The sequence below is a fragment of the Mandrillus leucophaeus genome, unplaced genomic scaffold (assembly GCF_000951045.1).
Source record: "Mandrillus leucophaeus isolate KB7577 unplaced genomic scaffold, Mleu.le_1.0 Scaffold631, whole genome shotgun sequence".
NCBI classification, from domain to species: domain Eukaryota; kingdom Metazoa; phylum Chordata; class Mammalia; order Primates; family Cercopithecidae; genus Mandrillus; species Mandrillus leucophaeus.
The window spans coordinates 186,907-210,232 of NW_012106820.1; the positions used below are offsets into that span (position 1 = coordinate 186,907).

General features: G+C 43.3%; 1 protein-coding gene across 3 annotated transcripts in view; it reads right to left on the reverse strand.

Moving 5' to 3' along the window:
* TRPM1 (transient receptor potential cation channel, subfamily M, member 1) overlaps nt 1-23,326 on the reverse strand; it is a 160,763-nt gene that overhangs the window by 11,791 nt on the left and 125,646 nt on the right. For all 3 annotated transcript variants that reach the window (XM_012000572.1, XM_012000570.1, XM_012000571.1), the window contains 10 exons: nt 22,980-23,208; nt 19,907-20,029; nt 19,575-19,706; nt 17,162-17,290; nt 14,311-14,562; nt 12,638-12,812; nt 11,028-11,048; nt 10,134-10,278; nt 8,708-8,910; nt 7,923-8,055 (listed from right to left, as the gene is read on the reverse strand). In XM_012000572.1, the coding sequence (XP_011855962.1) occupies nt 7,923-8,055; nt 8,708-8,910; nt 10,134-10,278; nt 11,028-11,048; nt 12,638-12,812; nt 14,311-14,562; nt 17,162-17,290; nt 19,575-19,706; nt 19,907-20,029; nt 22,980-23,208 (1,542 nt within the window). The remainder of the gene's footprint in view (nt 1-7,922; nt 8,056-8,707; nt 8,911-10,133; nt 10,279-11,027; nt 11,049-12,637; nt 12,813-14,310; nt 14,563-17,161; nt 17,291-19,574; nt 19,707-19,906; nt 20,030-22,979; nt 23,209-23,326) is intronic.

The following is a 23,326-nucleotide window of genomic DNA, read 5'->3' on the forward strand; positions in this document are numbered from 1 at the left end:
CAGGCTGGTCTCGAACTCCTGACCTCAGGTGATCTTCCCACCTCGGCCTCCCAAAGTGCTGGGATTACAGGTGTGAGTCTCTGCACTTGGCCTTTTAAATTTTAAATTTATTTTATTTTTCATTTTATTTTTGAGACAGACTTTCACTTCTGTTACCCAGGCTGGAGTGCAATGGTGCAATCTCAGCTCACTGCAACCTGTGCCTCCTGGGTTCAAGCAATTCTCCTGCCTCAGCCTCCTGAGTAGCTGGGATTACAGGCCTGCACCACCACGCCCAGCTAATTTTTTGTATTTAGTAGAGACAGGGTTTCACCATGTTGGTCAGGCTGCTCTCTAACTCCTGACCTCAGGTGATCCACCTGCCTCAGTCTCCCAAAGTGCTGGATTACACGGATGAGCCACTGCACCTGGCCTTTTTAAATTTTTGTGACAGAGTCTCACTCTGTTGCCTAGGCTGGAGTGCAGGGGTGCAATCTTGGTTCACTGCAACCTCTGCCTCCCGGGTTCAAGTGATTCTCGTGCCTCAGTAGCTGGAATTACTGGCATGTGCCACTACACCCGGCTAATTTTTGTAATTTTAGTAGAGATGGAGTTTTGCCATGTTGGCCAAGCTGGTCTCGAACTCCTGGCTCCAAGCAATCAACCCACCTCGGCCTCCCAAAGTGCTGAGATTACAGGCGTGAGCCACTGTGCCCGGCCTAAAACTTGTTTTATATGCAGTTATCTTTTCGTGGGAAACAATCACCCTTCACCTGCAAGGAATCTCATAAATTATATGGGAACATTTCCTTAATGATAGAGTTAAATGTTAACATAAAGACATGATGTTAGTGGAGCTGGGTCCAGTTCATACTTGAAGAAACCCCTGTTTCAAGATCCCATGGTATTCTATACTTGAGTTCTAAAACTATAAACTGTTCCTACCCTATAATTTAATTCCAGGACTACTGATCATAAAGTTGTCTTATCCACTCTAAATTTTACATCCAGCTATTTTAATTTTCATCCACTTCTTAATACAGGGCTGCCTTTTACATTTAGTAGTTATAGGAAGAACACCGGGATAAATCTTGTTGTGCTTACTTACAGAGTTTTTATGTGCGAAAGACTAAATGAAGACTAATCATAAAAGAACAAGACTCACGTCTTTTTGTTGTTGTTGTTGTTGTTGAGAGGGAGTCTCACTCTGTCACCCAGGCTGGAGTGCAGTGGCGCTATCTTGGCTCACTGCAACCTTCACCTCTCAGGTTCAAGTGATTCTCCTGCCTCAGCCTCCCGAGTGGCTGGGATTACAGATGCCCATCACCACTCCTGGCTAATTTTTGTATTTTTAGTAGAGACGGGGTTTCACCATGTTGGTCAGGTTGGTCTTGAACTCCTGACCTCAAGTGATCCGCCCACCTCGGCCTCCCAAAGTGCTGGGATTACAGGCTTGCGCCACCATGCCTGGCTAATTTTTTTTTATTTTTAGTAGAAATGGGGTTTCACCATGTTGACCAGGTTGGTCTTGAACTCCTGAACTCAAGTGATCCACCCTCTTCGGCCTCCCAAAGTGTTGGGATTACAGACGTGAGCCACCGCACCCGGCCAAGACTCATGTCTTTCTTCTGGCTTTTTCATTCTTTCTAATAAACAGTATACTGAATAGTTACTAAAAGAATATTAAGCTTTCTGGGATTCTAGCTCTATGCTGCCTCATTTAAATATACCCCAGACTTCCTAGGTTTCTAGAATTCAGGTCATCTAATCATTAGCCTTTTCTGGTTATGTTCTGTTTTCTATTCAGGCCAGATTCTGTGGTTGGCCATGAAGTGAAGCCCTCATTAATAACCTACATTCTTTCTCCCTTACTTGCAACACATTAGTGCCAATCCCTTATCTCCCACCTATTGCTACCAGGACTCCAGGGCTAAGCAAGGATATTTGGTGTCTGGAGGCAATGTCGTATGTTTATGCTGCCATTTGCAAACACTGGCATCTTTGAGGTCTCTCCACAGACTGGTTCTTGGGCACATGGCCTCCTTCAGCATCCATGCCCTATGTACGGTTGTCTTTCTGTATCCTTGCCTTTCAGCTGTATGGTGTCACCGATGAAGGTCATGAGAACCTCAATGACCTGGCCCAGTACCAAGTCATGTTATCTAATTTAACTTGCATCTTAATTATTCCTGCCAAGTAATCCTGGTTATCTCCTTCCTGCCATATTTCCCCTAAAAGTGAACTCACTTGACTTGAATCCTTCCTACTGGCTTTAAGTCGGTGATGTTGATTGCTGGGGAGGTACACTTTACCCATGCCCAGTTTTTCTTTCTATGTGTGTGGGCTTTTCATTAGTAATGCTCTGACCTCATTCCAGGCCTTTATTTATTTTGGAGGAGGACTACTCATTTGGTTGGAGATTGGGGACCAGGACACCGCATGCTTGTCTGTCTCTTTATCTTGGTCATCTGGTAGGCTTAGCGTGCAGGCTAACTCTGCCTGTGGGAAGGGAGGCCTGCGATGGCTGGTGCTGCCTGTGGCTAAGTGGGTATCCCTAATTCTGGGTGACTAGTAGGCAAGAATGAAGCCACACCCTCCAGTACAACTTTTATTACTAATAAAACTGATATTTTTGTCTCTATCCTCCTGAAGTCTGCATCTGTCTCTGAATTGGCTTTCAAAGTCAGATCAGGAACAAGGGTGTCATCCACTGGCACATCAAAACTCCAACATTTAATGCCATCCCCTTCCTATTATCCAAGCAACCTTGAACCCTATGAATTTAGAAGATTAAGGTATTCAGACAGGATCATCCCCAAACGTCTTCCCCATCACTGTACATTTGCCATTCTACAACCTTCTCTACACTCAAGGAATCCTCCACTTCCTTCCTAAGACCGATCTCTCTTTCAATTCCTCTAGTTCCTATCTTGTCTTCTTCTAGGTAGGTCTCCATTACCAGTCACTTCTCTTTCTGGTCACATGGGAAAAGGATGCCAAATAAAAAGATTTCAAAGCCACAAATTGCTGATTTCCCATCAAGCCTGCAGGCAATCCAGGATGGAGCATGATGTCTCATGCCTGTAATCCCAGCACTCTGGGAGGCTAACGCAGGAGGACTGCTCGAGGCCAGGAGTTCCAGACCAGCCTGGGCAACACAGTGAGATCCTGTATCTACAAAATATACAAAAATTAGCTGGGTGTGGTGATGCATCCCTGTAGCCTCAGTCGCTCAGGAGGCTGAGACAGGAGACTCACTTGAGCCCAGGAATTTGAGGCTGTAGTGAGCTATGATCATCTCCCTATACTCCAGCCTAGGCAACAAAGCAGTACGCAGTCTCTAGAATTGAAAAAAAAAAAAAAAAAAACAAGACAAAACACTTTAATCTATATCCACAAATCTGACAAGAAACCACTTAACCCAGAAAGTTTTGGGGTAATCAGAAAATGCTATTATAGGTTTAGCTCATCTGAGACCCATAGCTTCTTAAGTACAAGGCCAACTACATTTAAAATGTATAATTTATGAGTTGTATCCTGCATATTGTGAAATGTCAGACATTAATAAAATGTATGTAAATTGATGTAGACGATATAAAAAAAGTAAAGAAGAGGCAACGTACCCCACATATTTCAAAATCCTATAGTAATATATTTTATAACTTAATATTAAGTTTGGCGTTAAGCTTCCTTGAAGCCATGGAAAAAAGGAAAACATACTGGATAACATAATTCTCGTTGTTTGAGAAAGGAAGTTGGGTCTCAGACAAAATTTTGCCAGGAAAGATTCTTTCTAGCCCAATTGCTCTTGAAACTGTGAACCTGTGATAAGGGATGCTGAACCACAAAGAGAACAGTGTGCTCCATAGTGGATCTGCAGAGGACGCCGATAGCCTCAAAGCTCCCAATGATAAGGACTCATGTTGCCAAATATTCTCCTGGAGCAATGAGGACAGAACACATGGGTTGACGAGGTCTACTTTGGCCATGCTGCCAGAAGTTGACCAGACATGGTGGCCCATGCCCATAATCCCAGCACTTTGGAAGGCTGAGGCAGGAGGATAGCTTGAGCCCAGGAGTTTGAGACCAGCCTGGGCAACATAGTGAGACCCTGTCTCTACAAATAATAATAAAAAAGGAGTTGTCTATAAAATGTTGTTATCCCACCAGCCCTCATGGCTCTTTGATGTTATCCCTTTGAGCAAAAAGATGGTCCCAACATCAACACTTGTTATCCTTCCTGTGGCACAATCCTTTGGCTCTTGAGTCTGTTCCTATTTCCTTGTAGTAAAACCAGTGTCTTGAACCTGAAGGGAGCATAGTTGGTTTCCTTTTTGATATTCCAGGAGGGAACTCATTGAGGATGGGATAGAAATTTATATTCAAATCAGGAGAAAAGCTTTTAAGTCATTCATTCATTCAAAAAAATCTCGAGGCTGAGGCAGGATTGCTGAGGCCAGGAGTTTGAGACCAGCCTGGGCAACACAGTGAGACTTCCTCTCTACTAAAATTAAAAAAAAAAAAAAGAAAGAAAGAAAAATTAGCTGGGCATGGTGGCGCATAGATGTATTCCCAGCTACTTTGGAGGCTGATATGGAAGGCTCGCTTGAGCCCAGGAGGTTGGGGCTGTGGTGAGACCTGATTGTGCCACTGCACTGGGCACAGAGTGAGACCCTGTCAAAAAAAAAAAAAAAAAAAAAAAAAAAGGCTCGCTCCTACTATGTGGAGATGTGCAGGCTCTAGGTATATCATGGTGGACAAAAACCAGACGCGGCCCTGCCTTCAGGCAGCTTAAGGCCCGAGGGTCCTGACCTAGTCTAAGGTGTAAGGTGGTGAAGTCTGCCATAAGGAATTGGCATTTGGGCAGAGATCCAAGTAAGAGGAGCAGGGAAGGAGGGTGAGGTGCGTCAGACAGAGGGCACAGCCCATGCAGAGCCCCTGTAGCAGGAAGGAAGCAGTGCTTTGAGGAAATGAAAGAAGGCCGAGAAATGGAATACAGAGCATGAAGTCGAAGATAGTCCAGGGCAAAGCCAGAGAGAGGGCAGGGCCTTGCAGGCCTAAGGACAGTGGGGGCCGAGGAAATGAAAGAAGGCCGAGAAATGGAATACAGAGCATGAAGTCGAAGATAGTCCAGGGCAAAGCCAGAGAGAGGGCAGGGCCTTGCAGGCCTAAGGACAGTGGGGGCCACAGAGGGCTTTTCAGGAGAGCCAGTGCAGGAGGGAACAGGACCCCTTGAGAGCTGACAGTGTAACATGGATTGAAAGAGCAGAGATAAATATGGAGAGCTCAGGTAGGGGCAGCTACAGGAACGGAAGTGGAAAATGATGGAAGCCTGTACTAGGTGCGTTGGGGTAGGGATGGAAAAAATAAGTGAACCAGGATGTATTCATGAGGGGAAGTAAACAGAACTTGATGATTGTTAGTGAAGAAGAGGGAGGTACCACAATGATTTGCCAGTTTGCTAATTGAGCTTAATGGCGATGCCATTCACAGACACTAGAGTCCAAATTTGGGAGGAGAACTAAGACATCTAAGTGGGCATGCTTGGTAGGACTTGGGGTTAAATATCCTCCTGCAACCCAGTGTTGTGTCAATCAATGCTGAATCATATTGCAAATCTCATTGCAGGACTGAATGCTGGATCTTACAAACTGTTGAAACTTTATGATAAAAAAACATGGTTAAATTGTTAGCATTTTATAGGTAAATTTCAAAGCTTTAAGAAAGAACCTTGAATTTAGTTTCTGCAAAGAAGCACTAAAAGCACCCTGCGTGGAGGAGAATGATTAATGGGTACCCATCCAGTGTGAACATGTTTATAAAATTGAGTCACGAAAATCAGTAGCTCAGCTCTGAAAGCTACCAAGACAACAGGGAGACAAGGCATGGGCTGACATGCTCCTAACCAGACCCTGCAAACTGAATGGTGGTGGTGAAGACACCACCGAGAGAAGAGCAGGAAAATCATCAAATGGGAAATGGCGATGCAGAAAATAAAACTAATTTTATATAGAACGAATATTAAAGAAATAGCAGAAATGCCTGAGTACTTCAAGTTTGAGTTTTAAAGTAGTCACAGGTGCCCAAAATTAGGTACAAATAACTACTTTTATTTCCATCCTCCCACCTTATCCCTTGCTTCTCAGCTGGCCTGGCTAAGAGGGAAGGAAAACTCCCTTCTCCTCAAGCCTCCTCCTCTTTCTGTCTTGGGCATTCACCTGTGAGTCAGCCTAGACAAGGCCAAGGGAAACAGAGGGGCAAGAATGTGCTCCCATCACTCCTGGGATCTTAGCCGAGGGAAACAGGAAGCAGCATGTTTTCTCTGCCCTACACACTTTCATCCCTATTACGTGTGCACAGAGCCCCCAGAGAAAAATGCAATTTGGTAGTGACCTGATAACCACATTCTTGCTGCTTTGGTCCAAGAATGGTAAAAATCCAAGGAATGCCGGGGAAGGGAGAGGGGGAAGCAGAGCAAAACAAAACACAATCTCCACTGTAAATGACTGGTTAAAATTACATTCAAGTTAATGTCTAACTAAAAAGTGGAAATTTGACTATCTACATGGGGTGCCTTATCTTTCTCATGAAGAAATAATTTTTATACCTTGAAAGTTTAGCAATTACTATTAAAATATCAAAGAAACATTTCAAAGTTTTATTAAAAATTTACCTTGGTAAGGAAGAAAGGTGGTGCAGGTAACCCTAGAGTTTAGCTGGTTGGATTTGGTTGGGTCACAAGGTGACTGGGTCTAGGAGGGCACCAGGGCCAGGGACCCACAGTTGCCATCTCCCCTCCTGTGGGCTGGGGCAGAGTTCACTGGCCTGAACATGCGCCAGGGAGACCTACGGTGCATCTATGAATTCTGTTGTAATTGTTTGGGAACTGTCAGCTGCAATATCTTTTTGAAGTCCCACCCTGTTTTTATGGCTCTCAATGTGTCTATTAGGAAACTTTAATTCTGTGTACTCAAGGATAGAAAGCAGAGCTAGGCATGGCTCCTCTGAGCTCATCCTTCTGGCCACCTTGGCATTGAAACCCTTTCGAACAGTGTGTTATCAGTCACCAAGATCTTTAGCAAGCTGAAAATGCTTTTAGTACATGATAAAGGCTCTCAAAACTTACATGATAAAAAGTGCAGAAAGTGAAGGTCAATTGCTCCTGTCTACCCTTTGCCAGTTGCTCTTTCCCAGCTTAGGATAGAGCAATACTACGAAGTTTGGAAAATGTCACCATTTCTGTCCCTCCCGACCTGACTTCATTTACTCATTTATTGATTCACACATCCTGCATTCATTCACTCTGCATTTATTAAGCATTACCGCCGAGATTAGGCTGACCTTGCTGGGTACTGAGGATGTCAAGGTGTCTGAAAGACAGACCCTGCCCTAGTTTGGCGGCTCCCACCCTCATGGGGCCAGACACCTCACCCCCAACCCTGCACCCCACCCCTCCCAGTTCCCACTCTCAGGGGAGCCCCAGGAGGGAGCCTTTTCCTCTGCCCTGTGAGGCTGGGAAAGGTGTTGACAAGGTGCAGCAAGCAGTTAGGCAAGATGAGGAAGGCAGTCCCCTAGGGAGGACCACGCTCGCAAAGGGAAGTTAGGAGCAACAGCTGGGAGAAACATGGCTTTCTGTAGCTTCCATTAACCTTGCGGAAACCCCCCCACTTTGGGGTAGGGGATGAAGGTAGTCAAGAACTGTTAGGTTTTCTTTTGGCCAGGGATATTTGCAATAAATGTCATTCCCTTCTACATCCAATGCACAGTCATTACCTAGGAACTTTCTCACTATTTCGTGGGAACCCCGTTAAAACTTAAAGTTTAAATAAAACATGAGAACTCGGAGTGCATATTTAAATGAACTCTGGCATCCCTCATAGAGTGGGGCGCCCGAGTCTGCAAACCCTTGACCCGCGGGCCGGCTGTGGGGACGCCACACGTACCTCTCAGAAGTGACCCGGATGCGCTCGTCGCTGGACGACTGCTGCTCGTCCTCCTTCTCCCGGAAGTGCTCCTGCACACACTGCTCCTCGAACTCGTGCAGCCTCTTCAGCTCCTCGTCGCTAAGGAAGAGCTCTGTGTGAAGGGAGAAGTGTCGGCCACGTGAAAAACAAGAAGAATCAGTTTCGTGGCGTCAATGTGAATTTCACAGCCCCACTTTAATTAAACTCTCTTCTCTTGCCATTTCTAAGGCAGTTCGCCACTACTCCAATTGGTTTTTATCCAAAAAGGAGTTGTCATACGCCCCAACCCTGTATCAGTTGGAGCCAAACGGCCCGCTTTTAAACATTAAAAAAAAAAAAAAAAAATTACATTTACTGGGAAAGTAAAGGCAAGTAGTATTTCCCGGAAAACTTTTTGCACTTATTTTTATGAATAGAGTGAAACGTGTAGCATTATTTTCTCATTTGCTTTAGATGCAACAAATTAAGACGTTTTGAAAGGAGCATTCAATTTATTCAGAAATTTATAGAGTAGAGTTATTTTAGAGAATTAGCTCAACTTCTAAGCTCCATGAGCTGGCTTTCCTAATAGCAATTACTAACAAATTAACGAAACTAGAATAAAATGGATACAAAATGAGAAGCCTTTTGAAAAGAACAGCAGTTGGACTGAGTGTGGTGCTTTTCACACCAGCAAGTAGTTGAGTGAGATTTCTGTGAGGATGTCCAATTAGAACACTATTTTGAAATCAGCCCAACTTAGAAATGAAGAGCCCTGCACATACTCAATCCACGATCCCGTTCCTCCTGGTCCCCTTCTCTCTTTTTCTTGCAGCGGCCGCTGAGACGCATAATGATGATATAGATGTGGCTTAAAATGATCATCGGTGGGGGCAGGACTGGCCTGTCATGAAATGTCATAATCAGCTGATATCGCTGAAACTTCCACACCTGGTTGGATATTGATTTTACTTCAAAGAAGGTATTGCTTTAAAAAGAAGACATTTTTACAGTTAGTTATATTACTTTTTATAGTGATTTCCCAGAGCAGTCAGAGTTACTCACATTTAAATGAAAATACTCAATGAGATGGCCTTTTAGTGCTCTTTAGCACTGATTCCTTGATTATTCAGTCTTTTGCTTTATCCATCAATGTGGATTATCTGTGCTTAAGGACATTGTACTCATAAATAGCTAAGTTTAATAAATTGCTATGTACTGCTTTCTTGAAAAACCACACCACAATCTACTTGTATACTCAGGAAATTTAATTTCCTACATGTAGAGGTAAGAGCCATTTAACTAAACGTTTTCACATGTTTAAACTTTCAATTCAGTCTAACAAGTAGATGACTACTTTTTTTTTTTTTCCAACTGAATTAATTAGTTAATGTACTTATTTGATTGAAGGTTCGTTATTTTGGACGTGGGGTAGGTACAATCTTTGTCTTATTTTAGCTTCCAACAGGAAGCAGTAAGTGCATGATTTCATTGTCTACCAATACTGGGACCTTAGGAAAGCCAGTTACCTTCCCTGACCTTAGTTTTCTCATCTCTCAAGCCGGAAGTTTGGACCAGGTTTTCTCCAATGCCCTGTTCAATTCTAAGATTGCATATTTCTGTGAAGGATTTTTCCCTCTATATTTTTCATCTTAGAAGCTAAAATTTTTTTCAATATTTATTGAGCATGGTCAACATACTCAACACAACATGCCAAACAGGCAGGTTTTATAAGAATCTTGATTTAATCCTTTAAGCCATTTTTTTTTCTTAGGCCATTTTATCTTCTATTCTATAAATGATCAGAAAAAAATGCTTTACCTAATATTACAGTAATTGTAACAGCTTATGAAACTAATATTGCCTTTTGCACCTCTACTGATGAATGAAAAGCACGACTTGATCAAATCTTCTGTACCCCAGGAGACTTTCATCTAAGAAAATATTTTCATTAGATTAAAATACACACTAAAGTGTTAAAATACTAACCAAGATTAAATTTAAATGTATTTAAGTGTCAACTCTTGATTTATGAATACATTAAGACTGATTAAGTTTGAACAAAGAGACTGCAAAAATTGGATCTACTTAAAAACCCTAAATAAATTATCTGCAAATATATTAGTATCTTGGGAGAGTTCTGAGATTAGTATCTTGGGAGAGTTCTGAGTAATAAATAATAAGCATGTGCTCATCGGCTGTGACACGTACTTGAACACAGCAATCAGCAGGTTCACCAGCAGGATGTTGGCGACCAGTAGGTAGCACGCCATGAGTGCTGGCGTGAGCCAGGCACCGGGGATACAGGGAGGAAGCCGCTTGCCCTCCTCATCATATAGGTTCTCACCACAAGGAGCTGAAAGAAAAAAATTGTTTTGTGCTTGCTTTTTACATATAATGAAAAGGATAAATATCTCTTACATATGTTTTTCAATACCTATTTCTTTTTTAATATGATTTTTTCTTATTTCATAAGCAATATTTTTCCATGGGAAAAAATAAACTCATACAAAGAAAAAGGTCAGAAACTCATATCTGCACTCAGAGATAGTCATTCTTTGTTATATTTCTAAACATTTTCCCATTTCTTTATTGTGGCTTTCAGATACAAAAGTCTTCATTTTTAAGCAGATAAATGTATCTTTATGTTTTTTCCCTTTATTGTTATCCATTTGAAAGTCATTGTGGCTTCTAATTATTTAACATTAGCGTATGTTGTCTTCTGGTTGTTTTCTTGGTTTCATTGATACATTAAATTTGAAAATATTTTTGTTATGTCGTATGGGTTAGGGATTCCCTCTACTTCCCAAATTGTTTAATCAACTGTTTTGGTGCCGTGTTTGAAAAATAATCTTTTCCCCCTCTGCTCATTTGAAATGCAACTTTTTATCACAGGGGGTCTATTTCTCCTCTAAAAAAATTAGGGTGATCCCAACAGTGAATATATGGTTCTCTTTACTTGTTACTGGCAATTTAAAAAGTACTAGCACCAAAAAACAAGAGAAGTATTTGAAAACAGTTTAAGACTACTAGTAATCAGCTAAGGAAAAGGTAATTAAGAAACACATTCCATAGACTAGAATAATCAATTCCATGTAAACTTACGATTAATTTCCATGGCGTAGACTACATAACAATTGGAAAGCAGGATTTTTGTTTTGTTTTGTTTTGACAGGAGGGGAGGAAAGAAAATAATATGATGGTTGAGAGAAAAGTAAAACAAGTGACTTAACAACATAATTGTTTTGCTGTGAAGAAATACAAATATTTTAAGCTTGGGAATTATTGATTCACACTTAGAAACACTGATCTATTTAGAAGAATGACATACATTAATAATTCTAGAAAATATATATCATGGATATTTATTTTACCATATGTCATAAGCAAGAGCAAAAGCTCACTAGTTAAAAATACTGTGAAAAAGACATGTTACTGGCAGATCATCAGGTTAACCAATCACACATTCCCTATATTCCAACACAAACACCTCATAAGCACAAATAACTACAAAATTATTAGTTAAAAGATCAAGAATCAAAAACCTACATTTAATTATGTTACTGAGAATAGCACAGCCTAAAGTTCACCTGTTTATCTTCTCTCATAACCCAATTTAATGAAAAAAAAAAAAAGTCCAGCAATAAAAATACTACAGTTTATGCCTGGAATCCAGGGACTTTTAACATGTATGTATGTCTACCTAAACGAATATTCTTTTGAAACCAAATTAGATTTTTATGTTCTGGCTTACCAAGCTACTAACACACTTCAATAGTTGACTTTGCAATACTTGCAATAATGATATGGTCAGAATGACATTATAAAAGTTAGAAGCTACTGCATGAGCTGGTTATTGTCTAAACTAGAGGCAGTAGATATACACTGACAGCCCTACATTCTATATGAGAGGAAGATGATAGAAACTTTCTATTCCCAAAGAGCAGAACTCTGGAAGTAGCAACATGCTATTATAGCTGATGCTTTATGATAAATTACAACATGCAAATGAAAATGTTGGTCCTGAAATGGAAATGGGGCTAAAAGTGCCTCCTTCACTGGTGGAACATTTATTCAACTGTCCTGGTGAAATAGGTACAAGAACATTTGAGCTTTACATTCCTTCAATCCAGAAGACACCAGCTCAGCCTGCAGAGGAGCTGGGCCTACATTCCCCAGAAATCGGTGCAGGATCATAGCCCATTTCCTCTACTAACATCCAGATTATTTTTGATAATACAAAATAGCACTCTAGTAGTGAAGATGAAATGGGTAGCTATGTGGAAAATGGGCTCTGATGACTTGAAGAAGAGGATGGTGGGACGTACCAGTTACTCTGCCCTGTTCACTAGTTCATTCTACTGGAGAACACTACCAGCCTTATCCTGGGGTGGGGAGATACTGGGTTGAAGAAAAACTAGGCTATTGGCATTAGAACTGCATTCATGGGACAGGATGTCCATTAGGTCCAGTTCAAGGGAAGTGAGACTCTTTTGGAATTCTAGTGAATTATTTTTAGAATAAAAGAAATGACTGATGTCTGAAAATCCATGTTCCATAATTTGTTCTTATTTCTTTGTAAAATAATTTGATGCCTATGGTGGAGTGACAAATATTTTTTATTTCCAAATTAATACATGCTCTTCCATTAATTTGGAACTGATCATCTGCCTCAGAAGCAGGGAAGAGAATCTTACTATGAATTCTACTCTTACGGTCTATCTGGTCTGCAAACACCTCTCCATAGATCATCCAGTAGGGCATGTAGAAGATGTTTCGGGCCAGTTTCCAAGAAGGCTTCTCCTCTGGATGCAGAATGGCTTGACGGGCTACTCCAAAACTCATGAGCACGACCAGCATGATGACCACAAAGTACAGCATGTCGATCATCTGAGTAAGGAGAACATTTGTCTCTCACTGTCTTGGCTCATGGGCCAAGTTCACCCTGGCTCATTATATTGCTCTCTCCAATTAAGCACTTCACGAATTCTTAATCAGGATGAAGAAAGCCTCTTTCCCTTCCTTCCTTCCCATCCCTGGGAAGGCTTTTTCCTACTCCATGCAACGCTTTATGACTAGAATGTCTTCTAGAACATTGCTAGCCTCATCGGCTCTTCATCCTTCTTGCTTCTCCTCTGTTATTGCCCATAAACACATGTACCTTAGTAACTAAAACTGCAAATGGAGAAAGGGAAGAATTATGAGAAAAGATGGGAGTTTGTAAGGGATACTAAGGAGTAAGAGGAGGAGATACCTAAGGAAATAAAACAATAATGAATTGAGAGTGTAGACCAACATTTATTCATTCACTACACAAGTGCTGAGTGGTTACAGTGAGCAATGCCCTGGTTACTGTGGATACTAAACTGGTATAATTCCTAATTTTGAACATCCCTGGTTCAAGACGGAGGCCCTTGCTGGAGTTTACTAAAGCATACATCCCTTAGCTCAAAACCACTTGCCCTTAAAGAATCCTTCCTAAAGATAGGAGGCTTGCTTTCTTCTTGCACCAGTCCTAACACTGAGGCTCTTTTAGGTAATGTAAGGATGACCTGCTGGTTCATTTTCAGTTTCATATTCTCTGGCCTGTTCTGGAGTATAAGTCATCATGGTCTAATCACATGAACTTCCTGTATTCACTCCAGGCCAGAGTGAATGAGCTGAAGATCATCTGGAGTACAGGTTGGGAATTGGCCTTGGGCTCCCTTTGTCTCTGGCTTCTACCATATGTTAGGAGGTTATAAATCAGGCAGTTTTTTGTGGGTTTTTTTGGCCATATGTGCATTCTGAAGGGGATGTAGTCTCATAGAACATCAAATCCATGTCCCTGAAAATATGTTTCCAGCCATCAACAAGTAAATATTTTGAGACATCTATTTTGCTACTGAATTCCTATTGCATCAAAAATTGATGCTCTCTTATGTCCTGGGAAAGTGAATTAAGCTCTTATAAAAAAAGGAGGCTATTTTCTTTAATGTTGCTGTCAAAATAGGCTCATTAATAATAAATCAGAAGGAATAAAAAGCAAAAGTAATTAGTCATCCTACAGTTGAAATATGGTATGGAAGAAGGAAGACAGTATATATTGAGTACCTGATATATATTGAGAGATATATGTATGCATATTGTGTGTGTATACACACTATATATGTATATATGTTATTTATATATACACAGTAGGCCCTCAACTCATGTTTTTCTATTGGATTTTATTAAGTTATCAATACGTAGGAGAACTGTGTATCTTAAAGCAAAGAATATTTCCTTTAAAAGGCCAACTGCAAAAGAAAAACCAAATGAAATTGAAGGAAGCCATGCCCAAGGCCTGTTCTTATGCCCTAACCACAGCCAAAGTCTCTCTGGATACCCACAGGATGCCATTACTAACCATCTTTCCAATCATCATCACGTATGGCCCCAGATACTTGTTGACACCAAAGATGTCCAGGACACGGATGTACCAGAAGATGATATCCACACAGTAGATCACCCGGCCATAGCCCATGTAGGGCTGGTTCTGTAGGCGAAGAATTGCTCCAATCATGAATGTGGAAATGGCCACGAGATCTGTGATGTTCCAGTACTCCTGAAGCCAAACTTTGATTTTCTGGCTGAGTTTGCCTGGTTCTGACATGAGGATCTGAAAACAAATCCCAGAGAACAATAAACTGAGATGCCGTATTCGAAGTCTTGTCTTAGAATATTGGAATGATAAGACTCGTGGAACATTCCAGGGCATGTTCTGGCCCCTTTCCTACTCAAAACCTCTAAACACCCTTCTTCTCAGGCAGTGAGAGATATCTGGAAAGGGAAATTCCATGGGATCCTCCCTATTCTTAGATTCAGCATTTTACAAACTCAGGAAATGCCTTCTAAATTATGTCCTTCTGGCTGTAATTAAAGCAGCTGCATTTTGATTTCTTTTTTAATTATCTGGATACGTGCCTGTTACTCCACATTCCAGAGTCACACAGGACGAAAACTCTAGAGCACAGATGAGCCCCACGTGGCCCCACAGAGGGGCAGTCCACCCAGTGGAGATGGCAGAACGGGGCTAGGAAATGTTTTGATTTGACAAAATTCCTTTGCAACTTAGACATGAGAAATTAGGGGAAAGTTAGACCAGGTTTTCCCCTACTTGAGATATTATCCTTTCAAAATCACTGCTGCTTAAGGGGAGACTTCCACAGAATAAAATGGAAGATATTTAGCAAGCAACATGCGCAGGCATATGCAGAGCCTTCCCAATGGCACAGCTGTCTGTGGTGCCGCACTGGGTGGAGGGTTGCCATACCAGGTGGTACCCCTTCAGTTGCAGAGGTCTTGGGGATCTCTGTGGGTGGTTGGGGCAGGATGGGACAGTGGTTTTCTATCAGCCCACACAGAAGGGATTCACTAGTTTAACAACCCGTGCACACCAGCTGATGGCCGCCCTCTCTCTCCTATAACTGGGGGCAGGTTCCTGGAATAAAGAACAGTGTCTTGGTGTATGGTAGATCCTCAGCAAGGTCATGACAGCACAGTGATGGGAAAGCAGGCTGCTCAGGAAATCCCAGTTGCAGCACCTGCAGAATTTGAAGGAAGCCCCGCTAGAAAAGGAACAGTAGTAGAAGGTGGCATGTGTAATTTTGGATTCAATGCTCTTTTGGTTTTTCAGGCTCTAGTCCGATGCCATCAGATTCCCTCTACCTGGACTAGGTTAATAATGTTTTTCAGTTCAGTGAAAGGGTCAACAGTTATCGCAAAATAATAGTATTGGTTGTATATCAGTTGCAGAAAGGATATGAAATGGTGCTGTGGGCTTTTTCAGTTCAAGGTGCTTTTTTGCTTGGGTACATGCTTTCTCTTTATAAGCAAATTTAGTGAATTAAAACTTCTGAATGATACTGGAAAGGAAAGTACCTGGCCCGTCTTTCCTCTGCTGTCTGCAGAGATTGCCTACTGGGAGTTACATTTTCACTCGAGCCCTCTGGGATGACAAGAGTCGTTTGTGAGATGGTGTCTGTTCTTTGTCAACACTGAGTTGAAAATCCTGTTCCCTGTGTTTGCAGCAAATGCTCTAGGCCCCTCCCATATCCCCGGGAGCTTCCCCCAGGAGGGCTTGTCCACCCCACTTGCCGCGGGTGCTGCTGTTAGGCCCACGCCTGCACCCTTCTGGGAGGCTTGCTCTTGGACACTTGGAGCCATGTCTCTGGTGGGTCCCAATGACTAATTGAGGTGGGGCCCAAAGGTGAGACAGACGCCACAGTGTCCAGTTCACTCAGAGCCCCCTACAGGATTAGGCCAAGGACAGGGTCCACCTGAAGCCGCACCTCACTTAGCTCCTTTTCCTCCTCACTGGGAGCCCTCCCTTCATAAATCTCTTACACAACAGTCCAGAGATAAAAGAGATGATATTTTTCCTGCAACTTTGGGCTTTGGACCACACTGTGCAAGTGTCCCTTGTATCTCTCGCTTCTGGTCCCAAAAAACTAAGCCAAAATTTGTACCCAGTTGTGGTAATTTGGTTTATCTCAAGTCTCCAGCAGCATTTGCGGATGCTTTCGTATGCATTCAAACCTGTTTTCATTGTTAAATACCTTTATTTTGCCTCGTGTTTGAATTTCCAAGTTAAGTTCATTCAAGATGTATACATCTTAAATAAATGAATGGAATAAACTTGGAATTGTGAGTACAAAAAAAGTCCCACAGCATGTATAATTTGTTTTTCTGTTTTTGTTTTCGAGATGGACTGTCACTCTGTCTCTCAGGCTGGAGTGCAGTGGTGCCATCTCAGCTCATTGCAACCTCTGCCTCCCGAGTTCAAGTGATCCTCCCACCTCAGCCTCCTGAGTAGCCGAGATTACAGGCACCTGCCACACGACCGGCTAATTTTTGTATTTTTAGTTGAGTTGGGGTTTCACCATGTTGGCCAGGCTGGTTTTGAATTACTGATCTCAAGTGATCCTCCCACCTCAGCCTCTCTAGTAGCTGGGATTGTAGGCGTGCATCACCACACCTGGCTAATTTTTTTATTTTTAGTGGACGTGGTGTTTCACCATGTTGGACAGGCTGGTTTAGAATTCCTGACCTCAAGTGATCCACCTGCCTCGGCCTCCCAAAGTGCTGGGATTACAGGCATGAGCCACAGTGCCTGGCCCAACATGCATAGTTTGCATGAAATGTTTTTTCAGTAAGGAGCCATATTTGCATTTGCAGTCAGGGGTTAGTGGGCTGGGGCAGGCCTTTGGAGTAGCCACCTCTCGTATCTTCTCTAACGCCAGGCTCACGATGTAGGAGATCACGATCCATTCCTGGAGGGAGGGCCAGCCGTCCATCCGCACCAGGATGACATAGTTAAACAGCAGCAGGTAGCCCAAGTATGATATCTGAAAGAAAGACAAGCTGTTAGCTGTGTTTGGGGGAATAACATTGCAATCAAATTTTGACACCCATTTTCTTTCAGGTTGACACATCTAAAAGAATCTTTGTTTCCAACTGGACTGACTCACTGAGAGGAAACGTTCCCTGCACCTCACCAGTGAAGACAGAAGACGTGGAGGCAGGACAGGAGGCATTTTATACTTCAGCATGGCATGGGCCCTGACTTTTCATTTTCTACGTGGAGACGTATTTGTTGGTGCTGTCATCCTCACGGGGAAACTATGAAGTTGCAAACATTATGATAACGGGAAACCTAATAGTTTGCTGGAGTGTCTTCTACATTCCTGGAAATTGGAAAATGTTACTTACTCCTCCCTGCCTCACAAATTTCCTTCCTGATTCTTTCCACAACTGGGAAGTCAGATGAGAGGACATGCAGATGAGTTGCCCACCCAGACATGCGAGCTGACCCTAGGGTCCCTGCAGTTAGTGGTGGCATGTCCAGGATTTGCTGTGGCCGCAGCAGGGCCCCTATCTCTGTGGCAGGGAAAGAGGCAGAGCTGGAGGTGGGGGTGGGTGAGGCAAAAGCGGGGAGTTAAGGGGTTGGGGGAGGGCGTCTGAAGTGGGTCACCTGTCCCCGGCGGTTCACCTGTCCCCGGCGGATCACCTGTCCCCGGCGGTTCACCTGTCCCCGGCGGATCGCCTGTCCCCGGTGGTTCACCTGTCCCCGGCGGATTGCCTGTCCCCGGCGGATCGCCTGTCCCCGGTGGTTCACCTGTCCCCGGCGGTTCACCTGTCCCCGGCCCCTGGTGGTTCACCTGTCCCCGGTGGTTCACCTGTCCCCGGTGGTTCACCTGTCCCCGGTGGTTCACCTGTCCCCGGTGGATCACCTGTCCCCGGTGGTTCACCATCACGCCAAGAAAACTTCAGCTTCTGGGTCCCTCACTGGCACAGGCCCCTTTGGAAGGCTTGGGGGAGGGCTGCTAGAAGTTGAGTATTTGTAATTGGGCAGTTTTTTTTTTCCAAGATCCCACCTCCCAATCCTATACATTTTACCAGGAGACAGGCAGGCCCCCCCCAGATCCACTACCCACTTCTCTAAGAAAGATTAGAGCCAGGTTCTCAGACTTTGGGCTGCAACCTAATCCCTGGGAAGCTGTACAGTGTGTGTTGACTCTACCCGGTTCAGAGGGTCTGGGGCGAGGCCCAAGGCTGAGAGGCTTCGATGGCTTCCTGGCCCTATCCCTGGCAGCAGCCTCTATGGCTGGGCTCTCCTGTAGGCTGGGTGCACCTCAGGCCCTCAGATGGTTCTGACCAGAATTGATGGGCAGCAGTGACTTCGACTGTATCATCAATCATGGCTGCCACAAGGTTGGGTGTCCAGACCCACAGCCAACCCTTGAGGTGGGCCCCCACACAGAGCTTTGCTCTGCCCCTAGTCCACCCTCATTCATCGCCCAGACCATGGCTAGGGACCCAGCTCATGTCCCATGCCCTGTTCCCACCTCATCACCAGTGCAACCACAGCCCCGAGACCTGCCTGGCGTGGGCTGCGGCTTGATGCTTGGGGTTTCATGAGAAGTCTCTTTCCTCCCGACTGACATGGTTGCACAAGCCACAGCATGCCTGGCCACCCCCGCTGGTACTTCCTGCAGCTCGGCCATTTCCCCCAGAGGCGCTCTGATCTGCCCTCCTGCCTCCTCTCCTCCTCTTGTTAGCAGAGAGCCACACTCTAGGAGCTGTGTAGACCCGGGCCTCAGAGGGGGATGGAGGATGGCTTGCCGGCCAAGCTGGTCAATTTGGTGAGCACTTCAGAACGAGAGGCCTGGATTTGTTTCCCTATTCCAAGAGTTTACTATCTGGATTTAGCCATGCCCTTGTAATGACCCCACCAATTTCATGAAAAATGCAATCTGTGAATTTGCTCTTTAACTCACTAGTCATCTCTGTTCATTTAAAAATAAAATTATAGTTCCCTAAGTTTGTATTGCTAAAGGCATCAAAAGAGTTCATCGTAAGCAAACAGCATGTGACTGTTTTGCCTTATGAGATGGTGTATTTTGGACTAGGATGGCCATATATCAATATATCACATATATCAATATATGACAGGATATCAAGATCCAATGTTAGCCAGAGATCTCAATTAGTCCCAGTTTTGTTTTCATAATTCATTTTAATTCAGTGAATTTTTAGAAACTTTTTTAAACCCTTGAAATTTTTCTTGATTCCAACATATCAAAGCATTCAAAACATGCCGAATGTCAAATGTTTAAAAGAAGGCCTTACTGTGTAAAACCAGAACTTGACAATGGGCGCGTTATAAAATTCACAGATCTTTGTTCCGATGGGAATACTTCTCTGTTTTTTGTGCTCATTCTCCTCGTCCCCCTTTCTTGAGCCAGCATCTGCATTCGCGTCCTGGAAAACAGAGCACAGCACATGACAGGCAGGTGGTTAAATGAGAAATGCAAGGCACTCCAGCACACAGGCACCATTAAAAAAAACAATTCCAAAAATGCTCTTAACCAGTGAGATTTCTCAATCCATAGTACAAGAAATCTCAACAATTTTTAAAACGAGATCACACTGATGCTCTTAGGGTCAAGTGTGTCACTGACCGTATTCTCCTCTTCCTTTTCTTTGCCATCCTCGTTTTCCTTGGATGTTTGATACGAGAAATCATCATATGTGCGAAATTCCAAAAACAAGATGGTGGGGGGAAGAAGAATCCCCATGATAACCTAGGGACATAAATCGATTTTTTAAGCTGTGGCAATTCTAGAAAAATTTCCCAGCATAGTTAAAATTTTTAAATTATGACCTTCAACATTATTCAATAACCTAGGAGCCCTGGAATGTTTGTCCCTGGTCTGATGTTCTGTGACATGTGCTTGGTACGTTGGTAGAATTGCAGGCAGTAAAAAAATTTAAGAACATACACTAAATTTTTTAAATGAATGGCAAGCAGCACTATTGGTGGTCCTAACTTTAAAAAGAAAAGTCCTGGCTAGCATGGTGGCTCACACCTGTAATCTCAGTACTTTGGGAGGCCAAGGTTGGTGGCTCATATGAGGCCAGGAGTTGAGACCAGCCTGGCCAACATAATGAAACCCCATCTCTACTAAAATACAAAAATTAACTGGGCATGGTGGTGCACGTCTGTAATACCAGCTACTTGGGAGGCTGAGGCACAAGAATCACTTGAACCCAGGAGGCAGAACTTGCAATGAGCTGAGATTGTGCCACTGCACTCTAGCCTGGGTGACACAGCAAGACTCTGTCTCAAAAAAAAAAAAAAAAAAAAAAAGTCCTTACATGAAATTTCAAGGAAGGCAAATCTTTACATTAAAATATAATATAAATAAAATATAATACCTCTAGTAAGTAGGCCAAAAGTATTTTATACAGAACTACCTTTGATATAAATGAGATTATGTGAACTAAGAGTTGCAAGGCTAATGTGACTCACAAAAGAAGGACTAACATGGGCTCAGCCTAGACAACAAAAGGATGCCCGGATGCCCAGGCTCATAGACAGAAAACATGCTTTTATTTATTTATTTATTTATTTATTTATTTATTTATTTATTTTGAGACAAGGTCTTGCTTGGTTGCCTGGGTTGGAGTGCAGTGGCACAATCATGGCTAGCTGCATTCTCAATCTTCTGGGCTCAAGTGATTTTCCCATCTCAGTCTCCTGAGTAGCTGGGACTACAGGTATACACCACCATACCTGGCTATTTTTTTTTTTTTTTGAGACAGAGTCTCGTTCTGTTGCCCAGACTGGAGTGTAGTGGCGCGATCTCGGCTCACTGCAAGCTCTGCCTCCCGGATTCACACCATTCTCCTGTCTCAGCCTCCCGAGTAGCTGGGACTACAGGTACCTGCCACCACACCTGGCTAATTTTTTGTAGTTTTAGTAGAGATGGGGTTTCACTGTGTTAGCCAGGATGGTCTCGATCTCCTGACCTCATGATCTGCCCACCTCTGCCTCAGAAAATGCTGGGATTACAGGCGTGAGCCATCACAACCGGCCTACCTGGCTAATTAAAAAAAAAATTTTTTTTTTATAGAGATGGGGTTTCACTATGTTGCCCAGGCTAGCCCTGTACTCCTGGGCTCCAGTGATCCTCCTGCCTTGGCCTCCCAAAGTGTTTGGATTACAGGCGTGAGCCCCCACGCCCAGCTGCACTTCCCTTTTTGTCAGTGCTTTTCCACACTCTACCAATGGTTCAAGATCGTTTTAAACTTTAGTTTGAATCATAACTGAACTTTAACTTTTGTGTGCACTTCATTGTTTTTCCTGAAATGTATGAATTCGCCTTCTATTTTCTTGTTAAGGATTATAAACTGTTTTGCTTCCTTAACCTGTATTCCTGACACTTGGGGGCTTCTTAGTCATTCTGTCTATTTATCGGAGTTATTTCTATTCTCCTTGAGTACTTCCTTTCTGGACCCCACAACTCCTTGGCCTCTTTTAATCTGACCGCCTTTCTCTCGGCTGCACAGCTTTTGAATGGCAATTTATAAAACTTGGGGCCTGTTTCTTACACTCCACACCACGTTTTTACATTGTAATTTTTACCTTTTTTTGTTTTTTTGCTTGGACTACCTGCTAAACTAATTCTTCTGAATGGGAGGTTGAAGGTGTATAGTTTGAGTCTTTGCCTGTCTTAAACAGATGTTCTTTTCTCATGCTTTTGAATAGTTGACCAACATTCCAGGCTCCAAATGCTTTCCCCTCAGAACTGTGAGGCCTTCCTCCACTGCTGCCTTCTGGGTTTCAGTGTTATTGATGAAAAGTCTGATGCCAATTCGATGTTCATCCCCATGTAGGTGATCCACCTTAGTTTCCTCAAAACCTTGAAGAGCTCTTTATTCTTGGGATTCTGAAAACTGTTTATTAATATCCTAAGTTACATATAACATCAGCTTAGCATATGATATAGAATTAGACAGACATAACGGTCATATTTCTAAGAAACAAAGTGCCCTCTATTTGTCAGAACCATACTACACAGTATAACTTGTACAGCCTTTTCTTTATCCTCATGGAGATCTCTAAAATAGATATAATACTGCCATTAGATCGCCAGGTTATCTGCAGATTAGAATCCCTTCTCAAGATAAGCTAGTAGTTAACAGCAGCAAACCCCAGAGCTAGGGTTTGATTGCAATATAATTTTTCCCCCACTATGTCTTTTTCAAACCCTTTCATAGCTTCATATTGTCTCGTAATTTTCTCCCATGTCATGAAAACATCGCTAGTAAAATAATATACAATTTCAGAGTTATAAGGGAATCTAGAAATAGAGTTCCAGTCCCTGCTTTAATGGTGGGTAGATGACCCAACCAGGGTGCGTGTGCATGCTGAGTTATGGGGGAGGCTCCATTAGGAGACTCTGACTGTGGCGGGGGTTTGTGCAGCCTGATGGGCTGGTCAGGCAGGGCCGAGTTAGACCACCTGAGTGTGGGTCCTGATCCCGTGCTGACCAGCTAAGATCCCAGGCGTGTCATTTCATCTTAAAGCTTCAGGTTCCTCATCTATAAGACAATGATTGTCATGACGTCTCCCTCAGGAGGTTGCTCAAAGGAATAAATGAAATAAGCCACAGAAAATGCTCAGCTCAGCCTGGCAGAGAGCTGCTTGTCACTGTCACCCCGGCCCGCCTCGCAATGCGTTGCACGCACCTTCAGGCCGGGGTTCTTCCGCATCCGCAGCCTTCCCATCCACATGTCGGTCAGCAGCATCTGGCTGCAGGTGTGAGCGATGAAGTCCCGGTGTTTGGCTGCCACGGCCAGTTTGAGGCAGGTCGAGTTGCTCCAGTTTTTCAGCTCGTAGGTCAGGAGTTTCATGGCGATCTGCTCGTCGTGCTTATAGGACTGATCTAATAACTCCAAAGCAAGCTGGCCGAAGTCTCTGGGGGAAAAAAGAAGGGACCAGGGTGAAGCCACAGTGGCCACAAGCTCTTTCTTAGGCGTATCCACAAGGACTTACGGAGCCAAGGGACACAGAATCCTTCACTGGAGGGGCTTTG